Here is a 14,721-nt window from a genome sequence, read left to right on the forward strand (position 1 = left end):
TTATAAAAACACCTAAAACGAACATAACCGTTTGATCCCTTATTTTTTAGTTTTAGATATGCCATACTTGCTTTATAAAGTTACTTCTACTTGTTCTTGCATGTTTTATCATAAGATGCACTGTTTATTGGCCATTTTGTGTGTGTTTGCTTAAATTTAAAAAAACCATTTCAAGACTTTTTCTTAAGCATAATTTCTTATACCTTAAAAAAAAAGAAAAGAAAGTCCCCTAACAAAAAAGAATTTATTCAAAATTTACAGGACTTTATACTTCTTGAATTAACACATTTGTCTCCTGCTCCTGTTGGACTTCTGTTTCTCTCTCTCTTTCTCGGCGACATTTTGATCTAGATATCTTAGGCACTCATTAACATTATTATTATTATAGAGATTATAGAAGGCACAAAGGAAATGGAGAAATCAGGAGGGAATCCTGGTCTGTTCCCTACCTATGCCAGATATATCCCTAATAGGTTAACTGAACTTCCTTATATTGGTGTGGAAGAGACTGAAACATCAGGAGATCTTTTCTGTTCCAAACATCTTCCCACAAGATCTACACCAAGACTGAAAGTGTGGGCCAACCCAGAAATAATGCTACCTCCCACTGTACCTGGTATCATGTATTCTCAGGGCACATCTGCTTAAGCGAAAGTGCGGAGGATTAGTATTGTGGGTATGTAGCAAGAGGTTGCTGGTTTGATTCCCCACTGATATGTTTCCCAGAATATGGGAAACATCTATATTGGGCAGTAGCGATATAGGAAGATGCTGAAAGGCATCATCATCTCATACTGTGCGGGAGGAGTCAATGGAAAACCCCTCCTGTGTTCTACCAAAGGAAACCACAGGGCTCTGTGGTCACCAAGAGTCAACGCTGACTCAACAGCATAACTATAGCTATATACTAGAGGGCAGAGACCCAGTGTCCACATCCATCTGGGTCTTCAGTCCATACATGGTGATGCCACAAGATGTGGCAATGGTCATTAGATTACATGACTTTAAAAGGTGATCAGATCAATTCATGGAAGATCAGACTACCAATGGCTACTAGGCATGATGACTAGGTTACCTCCAGGTTCAGAGGCAGTGTGTGATTGAATACCAGCTGCTAGGAAGCAATAGTGGAAGATGGCTATTTGCCTACAGATCATGCTTATAGACTTCTCAGAGGCATCTGGTTGGTTCATGTCCTAGATGGATTTTTGGTTAGATCCAGAGGGTCCCTTCTCATGGTCAGATCTTGTCTCACACCCATCTACACTCCATAGTAGAGTAAACAAGCAAGCATGGGCATAGACTGTGCCATAACCCAACAAGGAATGAATATTGGCACAGGTCAGCAAAGCAGGAGTGCAGATATTTCCCATACAGTGCTGTATCAGGCAATGGGACAGAATGAACAGAACGTGATCCAAGTTTATTGGCATTCTTATATTGTAAGCTCCATGTGTGTACATAAATACTTTCTGATCATTCAATGCGCCTCAGTTTTGGGCATCTTCTTGCTTTCAGTCTATGCCAGGAGCATTGTAATTTATAATCTGTGCCCCATTCTAAACAAAAGAGGACAATTAAAACTTAGGAAATATTTAAATCCACATGTTATCAGGATGGGGAAAATTGAAAAGTAATTATGCTTTGCCACCTGTTCCCTGAACATACCAGCAATTTCCTGAAGATACTGAAGGCACAACTCTGCAGTTCTGCTTTGAACTCTTATGCAATGCCACTGGCTATTTTCTTAAAACACTCAGATCAGAACAACTGTGTAATTGCAGACACTCAACAAAGCTCTTGCTTAAAAAAGAAAAGTTCAAAGAGGCTGTGATTATTCTTGTGGGGATACTAGGTATGCAATGGAAGCCAGTTTATTTGCCAAAAATTACATTAAGCTTCATTTCTACCTCCTTAAAACATACCTTTGATTTTAAATGCCCATCTTATAATGATGATGATGATGATAATTATAATAACAACAACAACAGGTCCTTGGGAAGGACTCGATGTCTGGATAAAACAAACCAGTCAATAACACCTGTTTGACTGTGCAAACAAGAAATAATAACAATATCATCATCATTATTTTCATTATTAATATACCACCTTTCAACCAAAAAAAGTTCTCAAGGCAATTTACATAGAAAAAAAGAAGATGATTCCTTTCCCCCAAAGGGCTCATCCCCGTCTGGCTCCTTATATGCTTCCTCACAGGCTATGCACCACCTGACCCCAATTACGGGGCCAACACACACACACACACACACACACACACACACACACACACACACACACCCCTCCAATTACAGGGTCAGGGCCCCCCAGAGAGAGACAGACGCAAGGAGCAAGCAGCCTGGGACAGAGGCGGCACAGAGTGATACTCAACCCCCTCCTCATCCCTGCTCTGAGGCCAGACCCATAAGCTTAGCCAGGCTTAGTAAAGGGGACAGGGACATGTAGCCAGACAAAACATCTTCACCGTGGCTACAGAACTCAGAGTAGGAAATATTAATACAGAACAAAGTGGGAACGGGTAAGCTCAGTGACAGAAGATTCCCGATAGAAGGTTCAATTTCTGGTATCTCATGGCAGGGCTGGGGAATCCTAGATTTCCTCCCTGAGATCCTGGAGAGTATGTTGCTAGTAGAGCCAGGCAGTACAGACCAATTGTCTGACTCCTGGTAAGGAAGCTTCATATGAGTCCTACTCTAGCCTTTAGTGGTTTTTAAAAATTATTTTAAATTGTTTTAACTTTTTAAATTAATTGTTTTAATGTTTTTAAAATAATATTACTTTAACTTTTAACTGTCGGCTTTTAAATCTGGTTTTAACTGGGTCCTGATTCCAGTTATTTTTATTTTATTTTATTAATATTATGTTTTATCATTGTTTTTTCCATTTTTGTGAGCCACCCTGAGCAATATTACACTGGAGGGGAGGGAAATACATATTTATTATTATTATCATCATTATATTGTTTTAACTATTATTTGATTGATTAACTGATTGATTGTTTTATTGGTTATAAACCATTTAGGGCTATAGGATTAGGTAATATGGAAATGTAATCCAAGAATTAATTAATTAATTGATGATATTTTCAAGGTGTGGGACATTTGTTTCTCATAATTATGCAGCTCACTGGTTGTTCCAAGTGATGTATGCAAGCTTTCAAGTTACACTAAATGGTCTCCCAGGGTGGATGTTCATGAAAAAGAGGGGGAAACTATAGGGGCTGCATGTTCCATGTTCAGAGGCAGTGTGAGTATCCATGCCTTGTATGTGGGATTTCCAGATTTATCTGGTAAGGTGCTGTTGCAAACAGAAATGCTACAGTCTTGGTCTGATCCAGCTGGACTCTCCTGGAGCTTTTCCAGATGGCAACTTTACTTTGGGAGGGTGGGTGCGCGTTCACATATTGGGCAGATTTGCCCTGAAGTCCGTGCAATATTTCAGAGAGCACTTCACACACGATTCTGGATTTCCCCTCCATATTGGAGCCTAGCCTGATTTATGTTTGGAGTTTTAAAAAAAATCCTCTCTTTGCGTTGGAATATCTGTTAGGCCCTGAACCAGCAGTAAAGCCTTGTGGTAAACCCATGGTAAAGCCTGCTGTCTGAAAAGCCTCCTGGTCTTCTTAATGATTTACGTCTATGTGAGCCTGAGTCAACAGAGGAGAGCAACTGGGGGCAAGCCAAACTAGCTGGCAGCAGACCCACCAGCGTGCGAACCCTACTTGAACACCACAAAAGCTCCAGCCCGAGCTGGGCAGGCTACACGACACCTAGCCCACAGGGAGACTGGGCAGAGCCCCTTCAAGGGAGCCTTCCTGCCACCAACTACCCCGGGACAGTGCATCAAGAGGGACACAGGCAGACACCTCTGAGCAAAGAGCTCTGAGCTGGCATGGTGGTGGTGGGAGAGACAACAGAGAAGGCCCTGGCTTGTGTGCACAACATCAAGCCTTCCTCAGTGTCGGCACATGGAGCAAAGCCCTCTCTGATGACCTGGGGAGCAGGCGGTCCTTCAGAGATATTTATTTTATTTATTTAACACATTCTTATACCACCCCATATGCAAGTCCCTGGGCGGTTGACAATCTAAAAACACAACAACAATTAAAACATTAACACAATTAGAACAGCCTAAAATACAGATGAAAACACTAAAACTTGACACTTTAAAACTATAAGCTAAAAACTAAATATCCTATGATATTTAATAAACTAAGATATCCAGGGCCCAAACTATTAAGGGCTTTAAAGGTAAGAACCAGCACCTTGAAGTGGATCCGGAAACAAATGGGCAGCCAGTGCAGTTCTTTCAAAACAGGCATAACATGTTTTGAATGAGGGGTTCCAGACAGAACTCTAGCCGCTGCATTCTGCACGAGCTGAAGTTTCTGAAGATTCTTCCAGAGCAGCCCTACGTTGCTCCTCCACACTGCATGCAGATGCTCCTCCACTTCCCCTAAGGGGAATATCTTACCGTGCTCCCATGTGATCTCCCACCCAAATGCAAAACAAGGTGGACCCTGCTTAGAAAAGGGGACAATTCATGCTCGCTATCACAAGACCAACTCTCTGCTCACCAGAGGGCTGGCGACACTCACCACTGGCAAGTGGATTTGTAGATGCCTGCTTCTGCACAGAGGAAACATAGCTTAAACCAGGATGGATATAGTCACAGTGATTCCTACCATAGCAGCAATTGATAAGTGTTCCAGTGATCGTGGAAATGGCTGCCAGCTGCACTGATGTGCAGTCCTAAACATGCCAACTTTCCCCTACACTATTCCAGGCATGTGCAGGGCCACAGAAAGCCCCAGGCTGCTTGCACATGGGGGTGGGATGACTGTGCGGTCCATTACAAAAGATTTGCTCCAATTTCTGCACTCTGTCTCAACACTAGAAAAGGTCTGCAAACAGAAAAAACTGAGGACATCGTCACAGCTTGGCCTACAAATCCACTTGGCTGCCTTAATGACACCACCTGCCTGAGAAAGAGATCTATGTAACTTGAAAACTTTAGACATTCTCTTATGTGCTCCATTTCTCTTGTTCTGTGGGGGCCAGAAATACATCAACGCAGCTCACAAGGCAAAGTGGCAATTTCACGTAGCAACAAGAGGACTGGAGAAACGTCCTGTACTGGATCAGAGGAAGATGTGTTTATGTGCTTTGCATTGCAATTGTTTTTATAGAGGCAGTCCTCTAATATTTGGATGTCATTGACTGAAAATGCCGACACTCCTTTCCCTGCTTTCCAGCAACATATCTAAATCCACAGACCAACCTTCCGCATGATGCAGCACAAGGAATACTGATTCCTCGGAGATGATGTACTTGTCCAGAGCCACCATGTTGGGCACGCAGCGGGGGATGATGGTCTTTCTCTTCCTGCTGTACTCGCTACTTTTCCTTAGACCCTGACAGAGAACAAAAAGGTCAGTTGTACCCTCAGTTGCCTTTGGAGCCTGCTGTGCTCTGTGTTTATCAACCAAACTAATCTATCCGAGTTACTCTAGGCTTCAGAGAAACCACTCATCTGCTGCTCTATGCCCCTCGGTCCCCCGAGGCCCTGCTGATGGCATCTGGCGCATATCCAGAGAACAGAAGATGGCACAAAGCTGCCATTAAAATCAATTACATGGGTCAATGTTTTCATTAGAATCTCTCGCAAACCAAGTCATCAGGATGACACTCTGTTATTTCCCTGTGACCTTTTTTTTAAAAAACGAAAAACTCTTTTTTGGGGGGTGCTTTAGTTTTAAAGCAAGTTGCAGTTGTTAACACTATCCAGATTCCAGAGGCAATACCGAACATCCCCCCACACTCCACACCCTGTTTTACAGGCTGGCTTAAACATAGATTTCTATAAAACCGAGGGGGTAGGTAAAACAGCGACACGGCTTGTTTCCTGAAGAGGTTATGATGTCTAAAGGTGGCACACCGAGAAAGAGTTATGAGAGAAGCACTGCTGCCGGTAAACAAGCAGATAAAATGTGTTTCAGTTATCTAAGGTCATAATGAGACATTACGAGGGACACAGGGTTGCTGCAAAAAACAGCAGCCCTGCGCCCACCGTTGCCTCCTCTCTCCTGACAACGTAAAAATGTGCAGTGGAACATCATCGCACCGCACATTTCTTCACTCACACTCCCCTCCACTGGTTGCTGCTCATGTAGGAGGCTAAAGTGGTAATGCAGAAACTTTATACAGCATGTTTTGTTGCACTCTCTCCAGGGAGAGAGGAAGAGGAGAGCCAGGGCTGCCATTTTTGGTCACAGTCACATGGCTCTAATAATATTTATTGCTGGCCTAATGCAACATTAGGTAGGGATGTGCACGGAACCGGCGGTTCTGCCAGTTCGACAGCGGGGGGTGTCTAACTTTAAGAGTGGGGGAGGGTGCACTTACCCCTCCTGCCACTTTTCCCCACCAGCCTCCATTTTTCCCCAAGCCCATCGGAGTGGCAGCGTACCTCCCTGCCGCCCTGTTGCCCCCCTCTCCCCACAGACGATCACCCACGGAGCCCTGGGCAGCTGGATCAGCCACCCACACAAGTACCATCACAGAGCCAGTAGGGACTGTTGGAATCGGGGGCTGCCAGACAACCACCTGGCAAGCCCGTGAGCCCGGTGGTTCTCACGATGGGGGAACACCAGTCTGGGCTCCTTTAGCCCAGTTTTCCCCCATTGTGAGAATAGCCTCATTGTCTTACATTCAGAGATGCCATCTGTTCGGGTAAATAAGGTATCATCATTATCCCATGCTGGTAAACTAAAATGCAAGTTTATTAAAGGGGGAAACCATTTGGTTGTATTCTAAGTGTGTCTCCCACAAAGGGAAGGCAGTCTTATTTGCACAACAGGGGGATTTCTGCTGATCCCTGCTTCCCTCTGCAGCCCCTTGTACCCAATGCCAGCCTGCTCTGGAGGATCCCTCAACTCTCAGAAGCAGTTCTTTTGCAGAGGGTGGCAAAGGGAAGGGTCAGTGAAAATCACCACTCCTTGCACAACAGGAGAGCCTCATGTTCAAACTGTGACTTCAAACACCACACATTGAGGCCGCTCCCACATGCAGTCAAGAGTGGGCTAAAGCAGCCAAGCTCAGTCTTGTCTGGACATGAGAACCACCGGGAGCTGCGCAGCTGCCAGCGGAGCAAACCCACTCGGGGAGCCCGCTGCTTAGCTAAGCCTAAGGGTGCAAGGGCGCCCTTAACTCGGGCTGCTTGTGTGTCTGCACCACATGGCGCCGACACAGGAGCAGGCTACTGGCCAGTGCTGGGAGGATCCTCATTGTGGGAGTTCTGGGGACTGGGCCAATGTGTCCCAACCCCCCACAACACCGCACTGCCGGGGAAAACAGCAGACAGTCTGGGTGTGTGGGATCGTGTGCCCTGACCTTTCCAGCCGCAGCAGCCAGATTGTCAGTGGGGAAGGCGCGTTTCTGCTGCTTTCGCCACCAAGCCCTTCCCAATGAACATGATAAAGAGCTTACCGTGTGCTGAAAAAAGGGGGAAGGAGATTAATATGGTAGAGATGTACAACTCTATAGACTAGGGCTACTCAACTTTGGCCCTCCAGCTGTTTTTAGACTATAGCTCCCAGCATCCCCAGCCACAGTGGCCAATAGTCAGGGACGATGGGAGTTGTAGGCCAGCATCTGAGGAGGGCCCAAGTTGAGTAGTCCTGTTATAGACAGCGGTGTAGCAATGCTGGTGGAAGCCCATGGCTAGATGTTCTGGTAGCCCCCAGCCACACATCCACCATAGCACCCCTGCCCTACCCTGACCTCACTTAGCGTCCCATGTGCACAACATCGTTCACTCAGTTGTGGACCCACCCCGTCTATAAATATAAATTGGACATATTAGGACTCCTTAATGAGGTATAGACAGTTTTTAAGAGAGGAATAAGGTTTTTGTGGGGGCTGCTCTTAACCTAGTGAGCCTGCTCTTATGATATCAAAATGATATATTTTCTGATTTCCTGCGCTACTTAGGTAAAGTCTATATTCAGAAAACCACATGACTTTTAATTTATTTTTATTTGCTTTACATATTTCTATACCCCATTCAATAAAATGTACCCAGTGCAGTTCACAAAGGTAACAAAAATAACACCCTCATAAAAGCATGGTACAGGCCAATGATGTGGTTACTCCACATTTTGCCTTCCCTCAAGGAAACACACAGATGCCTTTGTAGGGAAGTAAAGGAGTGGAGAATAACCATGTAATTGGCTTATGCCATTTCATTTCCTGTACACAAATGTTACCAGAATGGCATGGAATGGAGCCATGAGGAAATAGCAACCACCCCCCTCCAGATATACAAGAATGGGACCCAAATCTTGAGGATCCAGCAAGGAACCCCCTTATTTTTAAAAGACAGTTTCCTGCCCAGAATCTCCCCACCAGAAACAGCTGAAATGTGCCGTAAAACCTAGACCTCAATGCCCACTTTTCTTAATATCAGCTGATGGGAGAAGAATAAGGGCAGCCAGCTAAACTGCATCTTTCTTTTATCTTTGCTTTGGTTGGGGTGACTCCATTGTTCACATTGGGAATGTCTTACACATTCCCAAATGGCTCTACACAATCACAGGTGTCAGAGAGACATAGTAAGGAATACAAAAAAGGAGCTGCCGTTGTGAGAGCGACCCAAGGTCTTCTAAAGCAGGGTGGCAAACATCAATCCCCCTTGCCCCACTCCCAAATCTGGTTGCGCAGAGGCAGGCAAGTGAAGTTCTGCCACTCCTACTCCTCAGTCTCTGCCAAATTTCAAAAAGAAGAGGAGGGAGCAGCAGAGAGCTGGGCTGAAATTCACTAGCAGAAGCAGCCTGGTAAATGGTGCATGAACAGGAGAGGAGGGGAGATTAAATGTCTCAAAATTACCCTCCTCTGTGCAACCTGCTTCAGGTCAACCCTGATTGTGGGCCAAAGGTGCAGATTAACACAGAAGTTAGCAACACCATCACTTAAATTTCCAGAAATGCTGCTTGTGGCACACTGTGGTCTGGATTGTATGGGTGGTGGTGGATAGTACTATAATGGTACATCAAATGGTTTAAGACTGTGTGTGTGTGTGTGTGTGTGTGTGTGTGTGTGTGTGTGTGTGTGTGTGTGTGTGTGAGAGAGAGAGAGAGAGAGAGAGAGAGAGAGAGAGAGAGAGAGAGAGAGAGAGAGAGAGAGAGAGAGATTTAACTTACCTTCAGGATAAATGTCTGCTGTGTTCTTGTGTCCATGACAAGCAAAACCTAAATGAGAAAGAAAGAAAGAAAATGAATATATCCAATTTGAATATGACTGAACTGCAACATTTCACCAATTAATAGATATTTCAAAGTTAATAGAGAAGCAGTATTTTAAACACTGGATTATTTTTTAATAAAAGTACTTACAGACATTGAGGCGAGTCTCACGATCAGGGAGAGGAGCCGTAAGGAGAGTGGGCTTAGCTCGCAGTTGATCGGCCGCCCACACGACTGCCAGTTCTGTCACAGAGCCACTGGCGGCTGTGGGGATCGGGGGCCGTGTGGGGGTCTACTTGTGTGTCACCGCACACCGCGGCGACACACGAGCAAAAAGACAAGGTTAACAGAACGCTCGCTCCGCTAATCCTCGGCTAAGGGGAGGGGTATTTAGTAGTGATGTACACGGTCCGGAGCAGTCCGGACCGGCACCGAAGGGGGGCCTTCCTTTTGGGGCGGGGAGGGCTTGCTTACCCCTCCCGCTTCTTTGCCCCCTCCAGCGCCCGTATTTAACAGAATAACGGGGCGCTGGAAACCAGCCGCCCCCGCCGCCGCAAGCAGATTTTGCACAAAAGCTACCAATACCCCTGCTGCCACCGCCGTCGCCCGCTAGCCCTCCCTCCCGCCCAGCTGCCCGCCCGCCCGAGTCCTCACCCAATGTTTTCGTAAAAAACGAGAGGAGCTCCCGGACAGAGCTCCTCTCGCTAGCACGGCCTCCATCATACTGAAGCTTTGCGCGCGCGCGCCGCAAATGACGCCAATTGCTGGAGGCCCGGTCTACCCGCCGGGAAAAGCAATACCCCCCACCCGGACCCGAATCAACGAGGGCTGAACCGGTCCGGAAGTTCGGCCATTCTTTAGAATGGCCGCCGGACCGGTTCGGACCCACCCCTGGTATTTAGGGCAGCCAGCTGCCGGGAGCCGCACAGCTCCCGTTGCAGCACACGATCGCCCAAACGTGGGCTTGGCTCCCTTAGCCCGCTACTGGGCGATTGTGAGAATCGCCTCATTGTCTCCTATGCAAGAGGAAATGTCTCTTCTAAAATGGTGCCTAATGAAGAACATAGGAAGCTGCCTTGTACCGAGTCAGACTATTGGGCCATTTAGCTCAGTATTGTCTACATTGACTGGCAGTGGCTCTCCAAGGTTTCAGGCAGGAGTTCCTCCAAGCCCTACCTGGAGATACCAAAGATTGTGCCTGGGACCATCTACATGCAAGCAGATGCTCTACCACTGAGCTACCATCCCATCTGCTAGGGGGAATATCTTACAGCAGACAGTGCTCACATGTAGTCACCCATCCAAATGTAAACCAAGGCTGTAGCTCAGTGGTAGAGCATCTGCAGAATATGCCGAGATTGGTGTGTTCAAACAACACACTCCATCTCGGCATATCATTGCTGAGACTGGAAGTAGGGCTCACCCATGTGCCTAGAGCTATGGCAACCTCCGGTTTGCTGCTAGGTTTGCTGCTGAAACTTGAGATAGTGATAAGGGGATGGCAGTGGGGAGGGTATAAGGTTGCAAAGCTCAATATTGGCTTGTATTTGTTCACTATTATGCAAGAACATAAACTCTGGGTTTCCCTAATCATCAGTGCCAATGTTCCAGTTATGCCAGGAATCTGCAGGTGGTTGAAATTTCCAGAATCTTATTTGATCTTAATACCAAAATATTATCCAACTTAACAGTGCAAAATTTATTTAGAGCATCATCCATATAAATATATGGATATCCTTTTAGAAAGTTATATTAGGTTGACTATTTATATTTGTTGTGAGAAATGGGCAATGGGAGAGAATCTACTCGCTCTCCCAAGTGTTGATTTTATGTTGCTGAATTTTCCATCAAGATTTCACAAGACTGCAAATCACGCCTCTTTAAAAACAGACTAAGAACTGATGGGATAAATCATAGCAGGAAAATTGAGTTTCACTCTTCCTGTTTAGCCACAAAGCAGGAGTGGAGGTGGGAGACACGCCAAATTAAAACAGATAAAGAAAGTGATGCATCAATTTTCCAGGGACTTTGTCTTTTCAACCAAGTTTGTTTGCAGCGAGCTAACATTCACATTGAGGCAGTAAATACAAGAACATATGCGATTTTTTTTTTAAATGTGCCCTTTGACTGTCAATTTCTCCCAAACAGGTGTTGGTTAAATGATTATAAATTGGCCCCTGGATACACCTCTTCAACTGAGCCGTACAGGACTGGAGATAATATAATTAGAGTAAAAACATCAGGCTGGTGAATGCTTTCCATCTGTTTGGCAATAATGTTTAGTTAACAATAGTCTTTAAAAAGAAGCACCTTCAACTTCCCTTCTTAAAGTTATTTATAGGCCCATTCTTAACACCCCAGCACTCTTGCTAACAAGAGCTTTAGCCACTTGGAAATTATTAGCCATACGGCTAATTCCAAAAAAGAAACGTCTGCACACAACATCTGCAGCTCTCCAAATTTACATGCAGCAACCTCATTTTAGAGTCATTTCTTAATGAATGGGCCTACGACTCTGTATTAATATTATCATTGCATACACAAAGATCATAAGGAGCCAAGCATTTAAAAAAAAATACCAACACTAGGATAATCGGTAGTGAAGCCGTCAGCATAAAGGACAGAATAATAGCTTCTTTAACCCTCAAGAGGGCTGGTTCATTTGTAGACTCGAACATGCCAAGTTAATAACACTGCTCATGGCTTTGCTCACCTTTCTAAAGACAAAAACCTAATTTGGACTAATTTGACATGATTGTCTTCCCAATCAAAAGAGCCCAACACAGACTTTCATTTCAGGATAAAACAACTGCTGTAACCAAACTGTCATGAAATAATTGCCTTTGATAGCATATCATTATTGGATGGATATAGTTAAAAGAATACTCCCTTTAATTCCTCCTATTTGCTTAGCTACATCTAGCTATTGCACAGCTTACATTTTATGCTCCAATTCGCTAAGCAGGAGTGGCCAACATATGGCCTACAAGCCATATCAGGCCTCCTTTCTGCAGCAATTCGCGAATCACCATGAATGACCTTGACGGCAGCCCACACTTCCTATTCTTGTTATTTGTGACTGTACCATTTTTGCTGTGACTGAACCATGTGTGACTTGGCCAATACAGGTGAAACTCGGAAAATTAGAATATCGTGCAAAAGTCCATTAATTTCAGTAATGCAAATTAAAAGGTGAAACTGATATATGAGACAGACGCATTACATGCAAAGCGAGATAAGTCAAGCCTTAATTTGTTATAATTGTGATGATCATGGCGTACAGCTCATGAAAACCCCAAATCCACAATCTCAGAAAATTAGAATATTACATGGAACCAAGAAGACAAGGATTGAAGAATAGAACAATATCGGACCTCTGAAAAGTATAAGCATGCATATGTATTCAGAACTTGGTTTGGGCCTCTTTTGCAGCAATTACTGCCTCAATGCGGCGTGGCATGGATGCTATCAGCCTGTGGCACTGATGAGGTATTATGGAAGACCAGGATGCTTCATTAGCGGCCTTCAGCAATTCTGCATTGTTTGGTCTCATGTCTCTCATCCTTCTCTTGGCAATGCCCCATAGATTCTCTATGGGGTCAGGTCAGGCGAGTTTGCTGGCCAATCAAGCACAGTACACTGTATAATTTTCAGAGGTCCGATCTGTGGTTTTCAGTGTAGTAGACTAATGCTACAATGTAATGCAAAACTGAAGGTCCTTGCCGCATAAAGTGAGTGGAAGAACTCCATGTGAAGAATCAAAAGTATAAACTGCAGAAGGCAAATACAGTTCAATGTAGGCAAGTGTAAAGGTAAAGTGTGCTGTCAAGTCGATTTTGACTTCTGGCGCCCACAGAGCCCTCTGGTTTTCTTTGGCAGAATACAGGAGGGGTTTACCATTGCCTCCTCCTGCGCAGTCTGAGATGATGCCTTTCAGCAACTTCCTATATCACTACTGCCCAATATAGGTGTTTCCCATAATCTGGGAAACATACCAGCGGGGTTTCAAACTGGCAACCTTCTGCTTGTTAGTCAAGAATTTCCCTGCTGCGCCACAAGTGTAAAGTGACGCTGCTGCTTCTTCTTATTATTATTATTTCAATTTCTATTCCACCTTTCCAAAAATGGCTCAGAGCAGTTTACACAGAGAAATAACAAACAAATAAAATGGAACCCTGTCCCCAAAGGGCTCACAATCTAAAAAGAAACTTCAGATAGACACCAGCAACAGCCACTGGAAGTACTGTGCTGGGGGTGGATAGGGCCAGTTGAGGGGGTGGATAGGGTCATATTGAGGGGAAAAAACCCAACTTCACATATACACTGATGGGACTGAGCTGTCAGTGACTGACCAGGAGAGGGATATTGGGGTTGTGGTGGACAGCTCCTTGAAAGTGTCAACTTAGTGTACGGAAGCTGTGAAAAATGCAAATTCCATGCTAGGGATCATTAGGACGGGGACTGGAAATAGAACTGCTATTATTATAATGCTCTTATACAAATGTATGATGTGGCCACATTTGGAATACTGTGTACAGTCTTGCACCTTATCTCAAAAGGGAAGTTTTAGAACAGGAAAAGGTGCAGAAGGCGGCGACCAAGATGATCAGGGGCCTACAGAACTTTCCTTATGAGGCAAGGCTACAAAATCTGGAGCTTTGTAGTTTAGAAAAAAACAACGCTTTAGTTTAGACTAAACGATGGCGTATAAAATTATACATAAGGAAAGAGTGGATAGAGATAATTCCCCACCCCCTCACAACACTAGAACCAGGGTCACCCCATAAAACTGATTGCCAGGAAATTTAGGACAGACAAAAGGAAATACTTTTTCGCACATCACATAATTAATCTATGGAATTCTTTGCTACAGGATGTTGTGATGGCCACCAGCTTGTATTGCTTTAAAAGAGGCTCGGATAAACTCATGAAGGACAGATCTATCAGTGGCTACTAGTCTGAATGGCTATAGGCTACCTCCAGGTTCAAAGGCAGGATGCCTCTGAATATCAGTTGCATGGTAGCAACAGCAAGAGAGAAATAATGCCACCTTCTCCTGCCTGTGGGCTTCCCAGAGGCATCTGATGGGTCACTGTGTAAAACAGAATGCTGGACTAGATAGGCTTTGGGCCTGGTCCAGCAGAGCTGTTCTTATGCAATGTTGTTACGTTCTCACAACTGCGAGCCTAGGATACTGGCCACCCTTGCCTTATTCTGCTAACTATAATAGAAATACAGTGAGCAAACTGAGATATATATATGAGTTCTCAGAGAAGTGCAGAAGCATCTCCTAATTCCACTGGAATTAATTGGGGGCGGGGGGGGAGAAAACCTTATTCACTAAACAGAATGAAGCTGTTCTCACAAGCAGCCAAGACTGGGCTAAGGCAGCGAAGCCCAGGTTTGGCTGCCTGTGAGAATCGCTGGGAACCACACAAATCCTGGCGGCAGCACAGCTCCAT

The 14,721-nt window shown here is 44.9% G+C and overlaps 1 protein-coding gene across 7 annotated transcripts in view; it reads right to left on the reverse strand.

Annotated features, from left to right (window-relative positions):
* The window catches only part of RPS6KC1 (ribosomal protein S6 kinase C1), a 162,566-nt gene that overhangs the window by 32,323 nt on the left and 115,522 nt on the right, over positions 1-14,721 (reverse strand). For all 7 annotated transcript variants that reach the window (XM_053309726.1, XM_053309709.1, XM_053309719.1 and 4 more), the window contains 2 exons: positions 9,218-9,265; positions 5,299-5,431 (listed from right to left, as the gene is read on the reverse strand). In XM_053309726.1, coding sequence (XP_053165701.1) covers positions 5,299-5,431; positions 9,218-9,265 — 181 coding nt within the window. The remainder of the gene's footprint in view (positions 1-5,298; positions 5,432-9,217; positions 9,266-14,721) is intronic.

The sequence above is a fragment of the Hemicordylus capensis genome, chromosome 1, assembly GCF_027244095.1.
Source record: "Hemicordylus capensis ecotype Gifberg chromosome 1, rHemCap1.1.pri, whole genome shotgun sequence".
NCBI lineage: Eukaryota > Metazoa > Chordata > Lepidosauria > Squamata > Cordylidae > Hemicordylus > Hemicordylus capensis.